The sequence below is a fragment of the Pan troglodytes genome, chromosome Y (genome assembly GCF_028858775.2).
Source record: "Pan troglodytes isolate AG18354 chromosome Y, NHGRI_mPanTro3-v2.0_pri, whole genome shotgun sequence".
NCBI classification, from domain to species: Eukaryota; Metazoa; Chordata; class Mammalia; order Primates; family Hominidae; genus Pan; species Pan troglodytes.
In genome coordinates this window covers 15,705,805-15,723,074 of record NC_072422.2, presented here as the reverse complement: position 1 = coordinate 15,723,074, position 17,270 = coordinate 15,705,805, and the positions used below count along the sequence as shown (strand labels likewise).

Sequence of the window (17,270 nt, the reverse complement as noted above, 5' to 3'; positions counted from 1 at the left end):
GCCCTCCTATGTGCATGAGCCTGTTCTCGGTTCCCCTTGTTGTCCCCCATGCCCTGAATCCTGGCTGACCGCCAGTGCCTACCACCTTGTTTCCCCCCACCTCCGCTCCCGGGAGCTCGGCGCCCATCCCCTGCTGCCAACCATCCCGAATTGGAAGCTGCAAGGATATGGCTCTGGCCCAGAAGCCGGGGATGCCCTGTGGCCTGGGACATTCACGTAGCGGAGCTCCAAGTGAAGGACGTCCAGCGAGTCTCTTGCTGGCCGGGGCGTACTGGGGCCAGGGCCAGGCTGTGCCTGCAGGTCCTCCTGCTGTGGCTCCACATTGGCCTCCTCCTTGGCCACCACCTCCATCTCTGCAATGATGTCATCCCCCACTAGCATGCCTCTTCCCCCAGGGTTGCCTTCCTGCTCTGTGCACAGACCATCCTCTCCTGCACAGCCTCCAGCCTTAACATGGTGCCCTCCTTGAGGCTCCAACAGAGCAAAGCCTGTGCCTCCCACACGCCCCCCCCCCCCCCCCCCACCGCCCCCGGCACCCCTCGACTCTGGGGGCAACTCCAGGAGAGGCCTGCGGGCCTTGCGCTGCTGAGAACCACATCCTACACCTATGTGGAACAGGGTTCCTGGGGAGCCCCACAGGGCCCTTAGCCTGTCACTCTCACACTGCGGCTCAGATACCCAGCAGGGTTAGCTGCGCACAGCAGCCCTGGAGTCGGATGCCAAGGCCCTGGCTTCCAGAGCCCCGCTAGCAGGCACCACGGCCACCACTGCATTTGTGAGAGCCTCTGCACCAGCAAAACAGTGCACACGGATCACTGCATTGGCGACCATGGCGGTAGGCCTCCCGTGTGCCCAGGACACAGGATGAGAAGTCCTTTGGAATGCCCCTGTGAGTACAGCATCCTCAGGGAGGAACCATGGAACTCGGAGTATGTATTTGCCTAGACCTGACAGAATCCTTGCAGGGTTTCAGCTTCTGGTGCAGAGGAATTCCACCTCAGCAACGTACCAGTCGACTTTAGTCCCACGCACCCGCCCTGCCCCAATCCCCCCAAGCCACCGCCGCTGCCCTCGCCCCAGCGGGCAGCGCTTGTCCCTCTCTCTCCCCTCTGGATCTGCAATATTCAGTACCATCAGCCTAGCCTGCCTAATGAAGTGAGATGTTTCATGTGTTCCCTGTGGGTTAATTAATGTCTTGCCACACTCAGGATGCCAGTTAGGGTGTAGGTCTTCCATGCCCACAATTGCAAAGGGCTCACAGTTCGCGTGTGCCTTATTCCACCGCCGCCCGCCACATGGCACAAGCGTGGTCTCGGAGGAGTTACCGCGAGATGATGGAGCTGCAGGCCAGCTGGGGCAGAGGGGCCGCAGGACACGCCCACAGCCTTCGCAGGAACTGGCTGACGCCCACCGCCTTCGCAATGATTGGCCGCTGGAGGTAGGCGGGATTTCCGGGCACGGCTTCCGGCGTCCTTCCCTCTCAGGGTGGCTGCCGCTATCCTTCCCGCAGTTGGCCCTGTGGTGTTCCGAAGCCGGTTCCGTACGGCCTGAGGGCCAGGCGAACTTCAGGCTCTTTGTCCTACTAAAAAGCGCAGGTATTTTCTGTTTCTCTGGACAGCTGGGTCTCTCGGCAAGAATAGAAACCAAAGGTTTGGGATTTTGTCTACAAAAGGGGATGGGTTTTCTATGTGTGGCTGTTGAATTACGGGAGGAGTCAGTGGGGGAAAGAACTCCTCAGTGCTATTAAGAGACTCACTTTCGTTAAACTCATTGATTTTTGCTGAGGATTCTACCTTTAAGTGCCTAATATGTCCGACTAGTTGTGGGAGATGGTGCTAAGCCGCCATTTGTTTTCATGTGCACTTTTTATTAAAGCGGGTTTTCTCTGTGAATGTGGTCGTAATTCAGAATACAGGCAATACACTTAACCACTGCGATTAAAAAGTCACACTTTTAGTTAGCACATGTCGCGTGTCTGATTTGCTTGGAAGAAATTATCAAATTTTGACATAAATTGTGTTACTTTAGTGTATGTAGAAATATGGGGCCACAAATAATCTGAGTTTCAGTTTGCCTCTGTAAAGCCTGTGATTGTCTCCTTCGTTGTATGACAGTATTTGAAAGATGTTTCATGTATCTTTGGCACCGTAAATAATTTAAACCGAATAAGTGGGTGTAATCGAGATAAATGGAGTCAGATAGCCGAAAACTGGAACAAAATAGATGCGCTTAAGTTATTCTGTTAACCTGGCACACTGCCTTACTCCTGTAATCCTAGCATTTTGGGAAGTGGAGGTCGGAGGATGGCTTGAAGTCAGGAGTTTGAGACCAGCCTGGGTAACGTAATGGACTCTTTCTTGCTATTTTCGCATCAGGGACTGGTTTAGTAGAAGTCAGTTTTTCCTCAGACAAGGGTTGCGCAGGGGAAGAAGGCGGCGAGGTGGACACGTTTGGGAGTGGGGGCTGGCGGCAGGTCTCCGAGGGGCACGTGGTGGGGCGGGTCTTCCGGTAGGAGCAATGTGACAGAGGCCAGGTGGGGCAGTGAGGCTGTCACGGGGACAGGGAGGGCCAGCGAGGGAGTAGGGAGGATGGTTTCCGGATAAAAGTGTACCACCTCAGGTCATCCTCAGGCGTTACATTCTCCACAGACAGGTATTACATGTCATCCTCCGGCATCACATTCAGGCCACAGATAGGTACGGGTTGAAGGCTAGGGTTTGGGGATCTTTGACCTATTGTATATTTCAAATCACTAAAAGATGGTAAACTATTTAAAATATTCTCCTCCTAGAACATTTTAAGTAGCTCGATTTAATCTCTTATCCAAATATCATGCTGAGTGTGGTGAGTCACCCTTGAAATCCCATCACTTTGGTAGTCCCAAGCCGGCAGAACACTTGAGCCGAAGATTTGGAGACTAGCTTGGGCACTATGGGGAAACCCTTGTCTATTTTTAAAAATACAGAAAATTGCCCAGCTGTGGTAGAAAGCGCCTGTAGTACTAGCTACTTGGGAAGCTGAGATGTAGGAAGATCAGTTGAGGCTGGGTGGAAGAGCCTGCAGTGAGCAGTTCACTTTGGCAACAGGAGACATACATCTCAAGAAAGAAAATATGCAAAACATCACGCTGTACCTCATAAATAGATTCTTTTCAAATAAAATTATTTAAATGGGGGCATTCTTCATATTGCAACTGAGGAAAATTACAATAGCTTTTCTTATCTAATTTTTAGAAGTGAGATTTTGTCAGGTACATACTAAAATGCAGCATTTGTCCATGAAGTTAGTGCCCCTCTGCTCTGAGTGTTACAGATTTTACATATATAAAGTAAGAAATACTAAAAAGATGTCAGCCTCGGGAAGGGAATTTTACTTGGGTTTTCAGCACAGTACGTAATAAAATTTTCTCTTTTTAGCTTATTTATATCTAAATATAGATAATTTTTTACCATTTACAGCACAATGGTAGAAGCAGATCATCCTGGCAAGCTTTTCATTGGTGGCCTCAATAGAGAAACCAATGAGAAGATGCTTAAAGCAGTATTTGGGAAACATGGTCCCATATCAGAAGGTAACTCTTAAAACCGTGTCTCTGTGTGTGTGTGTGTGTGTGTGTGTGTGTGTGTATTTTCACATGTATATTTCAATATGTATGTTTAAAATATGTATGTTATATATATATGTTTTGAAAAAATATATTTTTTCGAAGTTCATTGTATACCTACGTTAAAATGCCTTATGCATTTTAAACTCTTATTTTGTAGTATCCGTTTGATATTTGGAAAATTCTCATAGTAGTAGGTTAAGGTTCTGTGGAAAGGATAACCTACTACTTAGAAAGGAAAATGAGGGAAAGTAAATGTGCTGTGGAGTTCCGAAACAAACTGGAATAAACTAGACTGACTGTAGGGGTGACTGAGTACTGAGAACCATAATAGTGATGTGAAATGCAATTATTTTTTAGTTTGATGTAACCTTTAGATGGTGAGTACCTTGATGAGTCCATTATATGAATGTAAAATGTTTTCATATATTTTAGTTCTTTTGATAAAGGATCGAACCAGCAAATCCAGAGGCTTTGCATTTATTACTTTTGAGAACCCTGCAGATGCTAAGAATGCTGCCAAAGATATGAATGGAAAGGTAAGAGTCCCTTATTACTAATATTCTAACTCTGTTCTTCAATTAACAATATTTCTAGGTCTTTTTAATATTACTAAACTTTTGAAGATAGTAGAATGACATATGAAGCCATCCTCTTTTTTGTGCCATATACGTGCAAGTGTAGTTGGAAGGGTATTGGAATTAACATTCTATAAATTAATATTTGGTAACCTTTTTCTATGTTTGTATTTCGATATGAGTGCAAATAGATTTTAAAAGGTTTTGAAGAGCTTTAAAACTTAAAAGGAACCCTCATGTAAATGAAAGTAATAAGTCAGTATTTATTAAATGCTATTAATAACAGACGCACAAGAAGGAAAGACTCTTTCCTTCTTGAAGAATATATTTTATGAAAATATATTCTTGCAAAAGTGTATTTAAATAAGACCCTTACATTTACGGAAAGGTTAAGTAGTTGAAAATAGAAAATAATATGAGAACATTGAAGTCAGATAACAGAAGAAGTAACTGGCATTCTTGGCTCCGTGCTTGCTTTTTCTCCTAAGGACATTTCTTTCCTGTCACCAGAGTAATTTATGTAACATGAATAGCTAATTACTCATTTCCCCAGTGTGTTTGAGGACTTGTTTTGATTGAACCAGTGGTCTCTTGTCCTGTTGAGTCTTAAATCTAGAGATTGTGTGTTTACTTAAGCTTTAAACTTCTATGTAATTATATTAATTATTGAATTCCTTTACATTGTAGTCAAGAGCATTCCATTCTGTGCTCTTCAGTGATTTTTGCTTTATAGCATTATCCCAATCATGCCGGGCATGGTGGCTCATGCATGTAATCCCAACACTTTGGGTGGCCAAGGCGGGCAGATCACAAGGTCAGGAGAAAGAAACCATAATGGCCAACATGGTGAAACCCTGTCGCTACTAAAATACAAAAAAAAAAAAAAAAAAAAAAATTAGCTGCATCTGGTTGTGTGTGCCTGTAGTTCCGGCTAGTCAGTAAGCTGAGGCAGGGGAATCGGTTAAACCCAAGGAGGCAGAGGTTGCAGTGAGCCGAGACCACGCCGATGCACTCCAGCCTGGCAACAGAGCAAGAATCCGTCTCAAAAAAACAAAAAATAAATAAAATAAATAAATAACGTTATCCCAATCTGTTTTTAGGTCCTGTTAGTCTTCACGCTATTCCCAAAGTGCTTTTTTAGACTTCTTGAGAATTATCCTTCCCTGTGTATGGCTCATAAATAAAATTTATGCTTCAAAAACCACTTAGATTTCATATTTTCTTCCTCATTGCATATTGTAGGTATTTTCTACTCGCTGTACTATGTATTAATCTGTTGATCGTGAAATTGTATATAGTGCATATTTAAGTCTTGCTAGTTGCTTTTCTTTCTGTTACATCTAGCACACTTCCTGTCACATAGCAGAAAGTACATTTTTATTCACCCTTATAAATTAGTATTTCAAGCTGTGGTAGAAACCGAGACTTGCTTTTGGTTCATGGCTTTGTGGTAGGTATGGAGATAATTTTGACTTCTGTATAGGAATCTATGATAATTTCTTTTTTCCCTCTAGTTTTCAAGCAAAAGGGCAGATAATTTGTGTAAAGTTTTTGTTCGTTTGTTTGTTTTTTAAGATGGAGACTCGCTGCGTGCCCTAGGCTGGATTGCAGTGGGGCCATCTTGGCTTACTGCAACCTTCGCCTCCCGGGTTCAAGCGATTCTCCTGCCTCAGCCTCCCAGTACCAGGGACTACAGAGGCATGCCACCACGCCCAGCTAATTTTGTACTTTGAGTAGGGATGGGGTTTCACCCTGTTAGCCAGGATGAGCTGTATCTCTTCACCTCATGATCCACCTGCCTCGGCCTCCCAAAGTATTGGGATTACAGGTGTGAGCCACCGCGCCCAGCCAACGTTATTTCTAAATTACTTCATCTCACATATTTTATTGTGTTAAAATAACTATGAATGTTGTATGCACATTAATGTTAAGATGGCCAATAAAGGAGGTTCTTCGAGTTTTCAGGGGGAATTAACAGTTAAGGAATTTTGGCTGACTTCAGAACACTGGGAAGGAAGCAGCCGTGGGCAAATCTGGGGAAAATATTTTGAGCCCAGAAATAACAAAAGAAGTTTCAAGGTAGGAACAACGGGCGATGTGGCTGCAAGGGGTCTTGTTCAGGGATTTAAGTCCTTCCTCCAAATAACAAAAGCCATGTAATTTTAAAATCGCATTATTAGCTGAACTGTTTTCAAAAATTGCTGTGGCCTGTAGAAAAGATTACAGTGAAAAATGTTATTATGAAATTAATTAGGATAGTTAAGCATTTCTGAGAAATTACTTGAAGTACTATATTAAGATTCGTTTTTTAGGGGCACGTCTAAGGCAAGGTAAGAAATGAGTAAGGCAAGAAAACTTAATGAGATCAAACAAGGATCACATTTACAGAAACATTTTTAGAGTCAATATAGAATTGTAAATCATATGGGGACATTTTATGTAAGTGTTAGCAAATCCAACAAGAAACAACTCATAATGAGTAATGTGACTAATCACTCTGAAAAAGTAAGCTCATTTTTTTTTTAAATGACACAAGTTTCGTTGGGACATTGCAACTTTCAAATCAGTGATGTGACTACAAAGATGAAGTGGATTATATATTGTAAAAAACAGATGTGCCACATTCTTCCATAGAATGTGTGATGGGTCAATCTTTTTTTTTATGTTTGAGTTTTTTTTTTTTTTTTAATAATGGAGAAGTTTTCAAGGAATTTGAAAAATAGAATTTGTGTTTGATCCCTTAATGGAAGGCATGTGCTCAGTAACTATCTCAAATTTGGCATTGCGAAAGATGTGTTCATTTTAGGAGAAAAAAAAGTTTCCTTTTGAGAGAAAATACCTCGAATTGAACTACAGTTGATGTAAAAATGTTTGTAAAATGTGCGTACGTTAAATGTGCCAGTGTTATTGATAGTACCCTTAATACTTCTAGTCTTTGGATGGAAAAGCAATAAAAGTAGAACAAGCCAAGAAACCATCTTTTCAAAGTGATTGTAGGCGGAGACCACCAGCTTCTTCGAGAAACAGAAGCCCTTCAGGAAGTCTGAGATCTGCAGGAGGAAGCAGTGGAGGAACAAGAGGGTGGCTTCCCTCACATGAAGGACACCTGGGTAATGTTTTAAAATATAAAGATGGAACCATAGGACTGAAAGAAAATAAGTTTGATGATATCGAAATTTCTCAATTTTTTTATTTCCTGTAGGAAGAGAAAATTAGCTTATTGATAATAAGCAAACTTATTTCTAAGTACTAAAGGCGTATTAGAAGAATGATTGAACTAATATCTAACATTTGTTTTAAAATTATAGTAAGTTTGCATTGAAGTAACACACATTTGAAACTGGGTTGTGTTTGTGAATGCTGATTGCCTGTACTCAACCGGTTTTCTGCAGAACCCATTTATATCCATTATACTTTAGAGTTTTCTACTTTAGGGCCCAGAACTTCGTGTCAGTTGTATTATCAAAGTACGATGTAATATTTAAAATTTTCCAACAGGAAAAAGTAACTGAATACTGAAGATTGATTTTGCAGTATTTGTTTTCTTGTGTCTACATGTGGAAACATCTATGCAAATGTATTGCTTTGTAATTTTGATACAGAGAGTTTGTACATTGGCCTGCCATAAAGCATTTTCAATTGAAGAAATGTAGAACTTTAATTTCTGAAAAGAATGTGTGACTCTGGAAAGTTCTAAAAACCACGGCTTCACAGATATGTATGAATCTTTCTTTGCTGGAGGCTGAGTCACTGAAAATGATATTTATGAGTGATTTACTTCATAGAAATGAGGGGTCCATCTTTACATCCAAAAGAAAAACAAACCATATATTTAAAAAAAAAAAGGAAAAAAAAAAAACTATTGGATGGGCTGGGCGAGGTGGCTCACGCCTGTCACCTCAGCACCTGGGGAGTACAGGGCAGGTGGACCACGAGGTCAGGATTTCCAGACCAGCCTGGCCAACATGGTGAAACCCTGTCTCTCCTAAAGATACAAAAAAATTTGCCTGGGCGTGGTGGCGTGCACCTGTAATCCCAGCTACTCAGGAGGCTGAGGCAGGAGAATCACGGGAACCTGGGAGGCAAAAGCTGCAGTGAGCCAAGGTTATGCCATGGCACTCCAGCCTGCGTGATAGGGCAAGAGTGCATCTGAATAAATAAATAAATAAACCTGTTGGTTAAGTTGTATTATCTATTAACCAACCTTCAAAACTCTAACAATTAACTTGGAGTTTTAATAACCAGACGTGTAATTAATTGGAGATTGTTTTCAAGTTGAAATTGCAGTGTTTGCTCCAGTTTAAGATGCATAGCTTCATGGCTATTTTGTCTCCACTGATCTTGAGGGTGAGGTTCAATTATACTCTGCCACGGACGAGAATGTATATATAAATTCTAACCTGTAACACCACCTGGCAATTGGCATATATCTACATTTTTGTAGATGTATAAAAATATGTTTATATTACCGAATATGCAATTCTTAAAGACTGTTAAAATTCAGCATAGTCTCATCTGAAAATTAGTGTCTCATAAGGGAATTTTAAGAATTCTATATTGTGTTAACAAATTTTAGAGACAATGTATTTTCCTGATATGTGACTTCTTGGTATTGGAAATATTTGAGTTTCTTTGAATGGAAATTAGTTTATCTTTATGATGTGCTTTGAAAATTTTTCCTCATTACAGAAGGATATAAACAGTCATTTATCATTTTTCTTTTAATATTTTTATGCCTATTATATTTAGATATTTTAGTGATAGGTTTCTGCCCTGTTCACGCCCCATTTTCCCACATCTCTCCCTCATACCGATATATTATGATACTTGAGTTTCTTTCTAGATTTTCTAAATGAACTTTTATTGCTTGAAGTGTACTAACACCATGTAGGAATGCTAATTTTATTAGTTTAGACAAAATGTGAATTTGTTATAAAATGTAGAAAATATTTGTAAACAACTAAAACTTAGCCATTTAAGAAACAGTGATGTTAGTTAACTAAAAAGATTTTGTTTGAAATACAGATGATGGTGGATACACTCCTGATCTCAACATGAGTTATTCTAGGGGACTCACTCCAGTTAAAAGAGGTCCATCTTCAAGAAGTGGAGGTCCTCCTCCGAAAAAATCTGCTCCTTCTGCTGTGGCAAGAAGCAGTAGTTGGATGGGAAGCCAAGGTAAATGCTACCTGACAGAAAGACCGTAGTTTTTGTATGACTGAAAATGAGCCGTTTTACCTGAATGCTTAGCTTTAAGTTCATTGAACAAAAGGGAAGTGACACATACGTGAGCATAATTGCTGATTGATAGCTTTTATTATAGTTTCTATCTCACTAGGTACATTTCAGATTTATGTTGAAGAAATACTTGAGCTTCTCATTGCAGATCAAAGAAGTGATTAGAGTGAGGCCAACATTCCTTTTAATCCTGTGTTGGCTAGAAAATTCCCCTTAATTTTTCTAAAAGTTCCTAGCAGTATTCTTTGATGGTAGGCTTCTTGATGTAATTAATTCTTCCATTTCCTAAGTCCCCTGGTGTCCCATTCTAAAAATTGCTTGTTCGGTGACTTTGCCGGGTTGGAGTCTTGCTCTTACTAGGTGAGAGTGCACTATGTGAGATGACGGCTTACCATAGCCTCAAATTTGTGAGATGACGGCTTACTATAGCCTCAAATTCCTGGGCTCAAGCAATTCTGCTGTTTCAGCCTCCCGAGTTTCTGCAACTACAGGCATGCAGCAGCACACCTAGCTACATTTTTTTCCTATGTTTTTGTAGAGAGAGGATCTGACTACATTGTCAAAACTGATGTTAAAGCCCGGGGCTCAAGCGGTCCAGCTGCCTCAGCCTTCCACACTCACTCACAGTGTGAGCCGCTAAGCCTGGCCATCCAGCTTCTGAGACCTCAGTAATGCGTATGTGCAAGGCATACTCACTGCTTGCATGAAGATTCAAAAGAACTACAAGAGCATTTAGCAGACAAGGAGTCATTGGGCTTAAATATGATTTAAAAATAAATTTAAGGCTCGAGAGGTAGACACGTAGGAGTCCAAAATTCTTAAATTAAGTGGATATCACAGAAATGCAGAGTTGTGAAATATAGGTGTATGTAAATCAGTAATTGAGATTGTACCGGGATGTTTAAACATTAACACAAGGTCCTTAGTGTAAGATTTGAAATTATTTGAGGAGAGAATTTAGAACTAAGCAACATGAGGTGAGCAGTAGGGTTGAATGCAAGTAATACTTTTGAGAATTGTAAGACTGCAGACTGAGCAGAAGAAAATAAGACAATAAATAAAAGTTCTTAGCAAGGAAGTTTAAGCAGAGCAAATTAAAATTCTTTCTTAGTCCTCCATCCACATATGGAGGAAGTTAAAAACTGCCATTTTCAATTTTACATTTCATACGTAGAGTATCGGTGAAAGGAGGTATTTATTGGCTTCAGGATACCCAAGCCAACACATTTCCATTGGAAAATTAGCCAGTGAAGGTATCATATGTGAAACACTGACCTCTAAGGAATAGCAAGTGAAGAATATATTAAAGGAGAAACTTTCTATTTTGAAATAGCAACAATGTTGTAATGACCCCTTGCATAGCATTGCTTTCTTTGCAGTAAAAGCAAATCCTGACCATCATTAGAAAATCTTCACTAATACTTTTAAATTTGTCAACATTTAAGATAGAGCCAACCAGTTAGAGATAAAGAACTTTTATGTAAACATTTAGCATATAGTCATTTAAAGGTAGCTGTATTTATGTGTGTGTGAGATGGACTGAATGATATTGGAAAATCTACCTTCTTTGGCTGAGAAAGGACAATGTATGTAAACTTTAAAATCAGTGAAGAGTTTGATGGTTTTACGTGTTTTCCCTGTGTCACTCACAGTCATCAGTAATTTACATGAAAAGGAAAATAAGAACTAAGTAGTTATTAACCATTACAAATGAACTTTTACCTAAGCATTAATGTTTGCCTTCAGCTTCATTAGAAGAACTGGCCTTGTGGAAGCCATGGGATTATCCAAAGCCATGAGAAATATTCACAGTGTCATGTCTGTCTAGTAATTTAGGAAACAAAGAATGGAGTCATAGAAGAAATAATTTTAAAAAGTTGTTTGAGAGAAGAGAAAATAGCGTTTCAGATTTGGTGTTCTTTACGTAATGTTCCATCATTTGAATGTTACAGGTCCCATGTCACAAAGAAGAGAGAATTATGGAGTTCCTCCACGCAGAGGGACAATATCTTCCTGGAGAAATGATCGCATGTCACCAAGATATGATGGTTATGCAACTAACGATGGGTAAAGGAAAAATTAAAAAACACAGTTGATTTTTTTTTCTGTGGTGATGAAATTCACATAACAAAATTAAATATTATAAGGTGAACAGTTAAGTGGTGTTTAATACGTTCTGTGCCAGGCAACAACTACCTCCATCGACTTCCAGAACATTTTCATTACTCCAAATTAAAACTCCAACTACCAGTTAAGCAGTCCCTCCCAGTTTCTCCTTTTCCTCAGCTGCTAGATAACACCAGTCAGTGTTCTGCCTCTGAACTTAACCTGTTGTGGGTATTTAATGTTAATGTGCTCAAACACTACATGACTTTTTGTATTTGTCTCCTCTCCTTTTGCATGATGTCCTGAAGGTTCATTTACATCATAGCACTTCACTCCTTCCACAAGCTATTAACCCATTATTTTATCTGGGTTGTTTCCACCCGAGTATTTCTACGCACCAATATTTGTTTGAGTATGCCTATTCGGTTCTGGGTGTATATGAGTGGAATTGCATGGTCCTATGATAATGATGTTTGTTTTCTTGAGGAACCACCACATTTCTCCATAGTAGCTGCATCATGTTCCGTTCCAACCTAGCATTGTATCAGCATTCCAATTGATCTACATCCTCTCAAACACTTGTTATTTCCTGCTGTTTGAAGTTTATTGCCATTCCAATGTGTGTTTGAAATATGATATCCCATTTTGGATTTGAAATGCATTTTCTGCACCCATTAACTCATCATGCACTTGTGTCCTAGAACTTAAAGTATAATAAAACAAAAAGAAATGCATTTTCTGCATCACTGAATATGAGTATCTGTCCCATGTGCTTTTTGGGCATTTGCTGATTTTATTTGGGGAAAAACTGTTTAGAAGTTTGGCCTTTTAATTTTGTTTAAGTTGTAAGTTAGTCATGTATTGGATACTAGAAGTTGAAAATTTAAAATTTGTTGCTTAAACTTATGCACACAGAAATCATCCAAGTTGCCAAGAAACGAGGGATTATGCTCCACCATCTAGAGGCTATGCATACCGTGATAATGGTCATTCTAATCGGGATGAACATTCCTCTAGAGGATATAGGTACTGTACCTTTTTCTGGATTTGTCAAATAGATTTCTTAAATTGTTCATTCCAACTAACGTTCTATCAGGGCTCCAATTTATCTACATCCTCTCAAACACTTGTTATTTCCTGCTTTTGAAAATTTATTGCCCTTCCAGTGTGTGTGTGTGAAATATGATATCCCATTCTGGATTTGAAATGCATTTTCTGCACCCATTAACTCATCATGCACATGTACCCTAGAACTTAAAGTATAATAAAAAAAAAGAAATGCATTTTCTGAATCACTGAATATGTGTATCTGTCCCATGTGCATCTTGGGCATTTGCCCATTTTATTTGGAGAAATATCTATTTAGATGTTTGGCCTTTTAATTTTGTTTAAGTTGTAAGTTAGTCATATATCGGATACTAGAAGTTGAAAATTTAAAATTTGTTGCTTAAACTTATGCATACAGAAATCATCGAAGCTCCCGAGAAACTAGGGATTATGCTCCACCATCTAGAGGCCATGCATACCGTGATTGTGGTCATTCTCATCGGCATGAAACTTATTCCAGAGGATATAGGTACTGTACCTTTTTCTGGATTTGTCAAATAGATTTCTCAAATTGTTCGTTCCAACTAACATTGTATCAGGGCTCCAATTTACCGACATCCTCTCAAACACTTGTTATTTCCTGCTTTTGAAAATTTATTGCCATTCATCGGTGTGTGTGAAATATGATATCTCATTTTGGATTTGAAATGCATTTTCTGCACCCATTAACTCATCATGCACATGTACCCTAGAACTTAAAGTATAATAAAAAAAAAAAAGAAATGCATTTTCTCAATCACTGAATATGAGTATCTGTCCCATGTGCTTTTTGGGCATTTGCCCATTTTATTTGGAGAAATATCTGTTTAGATGTTTGGCCTTTTAATTTTGTTTAAGTTGTAAGTTAGTCATATATCAGATACTAGAAGTAGAAAATTTAAAATTTGTTGCTTAAACTTATGCATACAGAAATCATCGAAGTTCCCGAGAAACTAGGGATTATCCTCCACCATCTAGAGGCCATGCTTACCGTGATTATGGTCATTCTCGTCGGCATGAAAGTTATTCTAGAGGATATAGGTACTGTACCTCTTCTGGATTTGTCAAATAGATTTCTTAAATTGTTCATTCCAACTAACATTGTATCAGGGCTCCAATTTATCTACATCCTCTCAAACACTTTTTATTTCCTGCTTTTGAAAATTTATTGCCATTCATCTGTGTGTGTGAAATATGATATCTCATTTTGGATTTGAAATGCATTTTCTGCACCCATTAACTCATCATGCACATGTATCCTAGAACTTAAAGTATAATAAAACAAAAAGAAATGCATTTTCTGAATCACTGAATATGAGTATCTGTCCCTTGTGCTTTTTGGCCATTTGCCTATTTTATTTGGAGAAATATCTATTTAGATGTTTGGCCTTTTAATTTAAAGTTGTAAGTTAGTCATGTATTCGATACTAGAAGATGAAAAGTTAAAATTTGTTGCTTAAACTTATGCACAGAGAAATCATCCAAGTTCCCAAGAAACTAGGGATTATGCTCCACCATCTAGAGGCTAGGCATACTGAGACTATGGTCATTCTAGGCAGGATGAACATTCCTCTAGAGGATATAGATACTGTAACTTTTTCTGGATTTATCAAATAGATTTCTTATATTGTTCATTCCAAATAACATTGTGTCAGGGCTCCAATTTATCTACATCCTCTCAAACACTTGTTATTTCCTGCTTTTGAAAATTTATTGCCCTTCCAGTGTGTGTGTGTGAAGTGTGGAAGCTCCTTTTTTATTTGAAATGCATTTCCTGCATCATTGATTATCAGTATCTGTTTCATGTGCTTTTTGGGCATTTGGGCATTTTGGGCATTTGGGATCTGTGGGTATTTTATTTAGATGGTTGGCAATTTAACTGTGTTTAAGTTGTAATGTAGTTCTATTTTGGATACTGCAAGTTGACAATTTAACATTCCTTGCTTAAACTTGTGCACGCAGAAATAGTCCAAGTTCCCGAGAAACCAGGGATTATACTCCACCACCTAGAGACTATGCATACTGTGATTATGGTCATTCTAGTTGGGATGAACATTCCTCTAGAGGATATAGGTACTGTCATGTTATCTGGATTTATCAAATGGATTTCTTAAATTGTTCATTCGGAAATTGAAAAGACTTTTTTTTTTTTCAATTTAGTTATCACGATGGCTACGGTGAGGCCCTTGGTAGAGATCATTCTGAACATCTAAGTGGAAGTTCTTATAGAGATGCATTTCAGGGATACGGTAAGGGTCCAGGATGGATTTGTAAATTACAGAATTTTATTTAATAGACCGGATTGTTATTTTAATGAAATTCTAAGGAAAATTGTAAAGGACATATGCAACATGTTTAAATATTGAGTATTCTTTTCTTTGATCATCCCAGAAACATATTTATTCATTTTCATCATTGTCCACAAATAATAAAATAAACAGTGCTTATCTGGTACTCATTATCAGTATAAAGCCTAGGGAATGATATGAAGGTGAGAACTTCAGTTAACGTTAAGAAAATGTGACTGAGCATTTACTTTAGAATTAAGTTTGTTAAGCTGCAAAATACTACTCTTACACTTCTCTTAAATAAAACCTTCTGACTATTGAAGACTTGATTAGTATCCTGTCAAAAAAGGCGGAGGAAAGCAGATATTTCCAAATAGTACTTTAACTAATTCATGCTTTAATGATAGCAGTACAAATGTTTAAATGTAGTCCCACATATTATTTTATCAACCCTGCAGGGACCTCTCATGATGCACCACCTGCACGAGGGCCTCGGATGTCTTATGGTGGAAGCACCTGCCATGCATATAGTAATACACGAGATAGATATGGCAGAAGTTGGGAGAGTTACTCAAGGAGCTGTGGTGATTTTCATTATTGTGATCGTGAGCATGTTTGCAGAAAAGACCAAAGGAATCCACCTTCTCTGGGTAGGGTGCTCCCTGATCCTCGTGAAGCATATGGTAGCTCACTTTATGTGGCATCTATAGTAGATGGTGGGGAGAGTCGATCTGAAAAAGGAGACTCGAGCAGATATTAAAGCAAGCATTCAAAATAATAGTTATTGCATACCAATCCTTGTTTGCAAATCAAAAATTGAAATGTTATTTCTGCATCGTTACCTGCATATTACTGACAGAAACATGTTGGTTTTGTGGAGAGAGGTAGATACTGACTTCCTCCATGAATTTTTTGAGGTATTCAAAGGAAAAGGAATTGTTTTCAATGTAATTTCATACTTGTTGATGCTATTTGAAAAGTGTTTAGATGTAATACCTACCTTAAAATTTTCACAATAAAATTTTACATGTACTGCAAGATGCCTGGTGTTATTGGTTAGCCGCACATGCTTAAAGCAAATTCAATAGGAGAGTAAATTGTGTAGTTTGTTGTACGTTTTCCTTTGTTTCTTTGAACACAGATGCAAAATTAGGGATGTGTTATGTCACCCTTGCAAGCTGCTCAAGTTTTCTAATTAGGCTGTTTCTCTTTAAAAACTAACAAGGTTAAAATGTTGGAGAAGTCTTCAGAAAGACTACAAAACTGTCTGCCTCACCATAAAATGTTTATTTTTTAGAGGAATAGTACAGGTCAAAGGAAATAATTAGATGTATTGATACTAAAGTTTAAGACATCCAGAACATTCTGTGTGAAGCATTCTGTGACTGAAGAGGATAACGGTAATGAAAACTTTTTTTTTCACCTAAATCAGAAGTGAACCAGCTAAGTTTCTCAGGTGCATACCATAATGAATTTAAATGTTTGTAGTTTAAATAGTGGAAAGTAAGTGTTTTGTCTTGTGAGGTACCCACGTTAATTTTTTCTTGAATATTTTGCCAATGGATGTTGTAAATAATGGTGTAGTCATATGTTCTTACAGATAGGAATAATCTAGAGTGGTTGGGATAGTATCACATTTTTTTGAGATGAAGTGTAGCTTTGTTGCCGAAGCTGGGGTGCAGTGGCTCTGTCTTGGCTTATGGCAACCGCTGCCTTCTGGGTCCAAGCTATTCTCCTGCCTCAGCATCCTGAGTAACTGGTATTAGATATGTGTGCAGCACAGCTGGGCCAATTTTTGTATTTTTAGTGCAGACAGCGTTTCACCTTGTTTGCCAGGCTGTTCTTAAAATCCTGATCCACCCTCCTCAGACTCCCAAAGTGCTAAGATCATAGGCATGTGCCTCCACTGTCAGCCTATCATATTTAATTGATAATACGAATGGAAACACTTTAAACCTCATACTTAGAGGAAAGTGAAGTGTATAAAACATAAACAACAGCATAAAGTTTCCGACGGGATTGCTTAAAGTTTTAAGACATCATTGAATGATAAAAATATTTAGACCGAAATAACTAAATGAATTAATTTTCCTGATCATACAAACTAAAGAAATGAAATACATCAAGTTCCAGAAGTTTTGCAGTCCATAATTCTTACAATTGACAGACTAATCTGCAAGGAGGAAGTATGTTCTTGAAAAATTTTGACACAATCATCAATTTTTATAGGGTAAGTTTACAAATAATTTTAAAGGGAGAAGTTACCAACTTTGATTTTCAAGTGAGTTATTCGTGTTATGAAGTGTTTTCATTCACCTGTAGCATTGTGAGGATGAAGTGAAAAGATAAATCCCCCGAGTCTTGTGTATC

The 17,270-nt window shown here is 38.8% G+C and overlaps 1 protein-coding gene across 4 annotated transcripts; it reads left to right on the top strand.

Annotated features, from left to right (window-relative positions):
* Positions 1–1,380: 1,380 nt before the first annotated feature.
* On the top strand, positions 1,381–15,938 carry LOC100609298 (RNA-binding motif protein, Y chromosome, family 1 member F/J-like). Of its 4 annotated transcripts, XM_003318979.4 has the most exons (13): positions 1,419–1,595; positions 2,279–2,337; positions 3,459–3,571; positions 4,040–4,143; positions 7,115–7,292; positions 9,208–9,360; positions 11,373–11,487; positions 12,442–12,552; positions 12,992–13,102; positions 13,543–13,653; positions 14,575–14,685; positions 14,773–14,861; positions 15,359–15,938. In XM_003318979.4, exons 3-13 carry the CDS (start codon positions 3,463–3,465, stop codon positions 15,658–15,660), a joined length of 1,494 nt encoding a protein of 497 aa, XP_003319027.1. In that variant the 5' UTR covers positions 1,419–1,595; positions 2,279–2,337; positions 3,459–3,462; the 3' UTR covers positions 15,661–15,938. The 4 variants fall into 4 exon arrangements, with proteins under 4 accessions (XP_016800209.1, XP_003319027.1, XP_054533223.1 ...); XM_054677248.1 differs by lacking the exon at positions 14,575–14,685; XM_016944719.3 differs by lacking the exon at positions 2,279–2,337 and having other exon boundaries at positions 1,458–1,595.
* Positions 15,939–17,270: the final 1,332 nt, after the last annotated feature.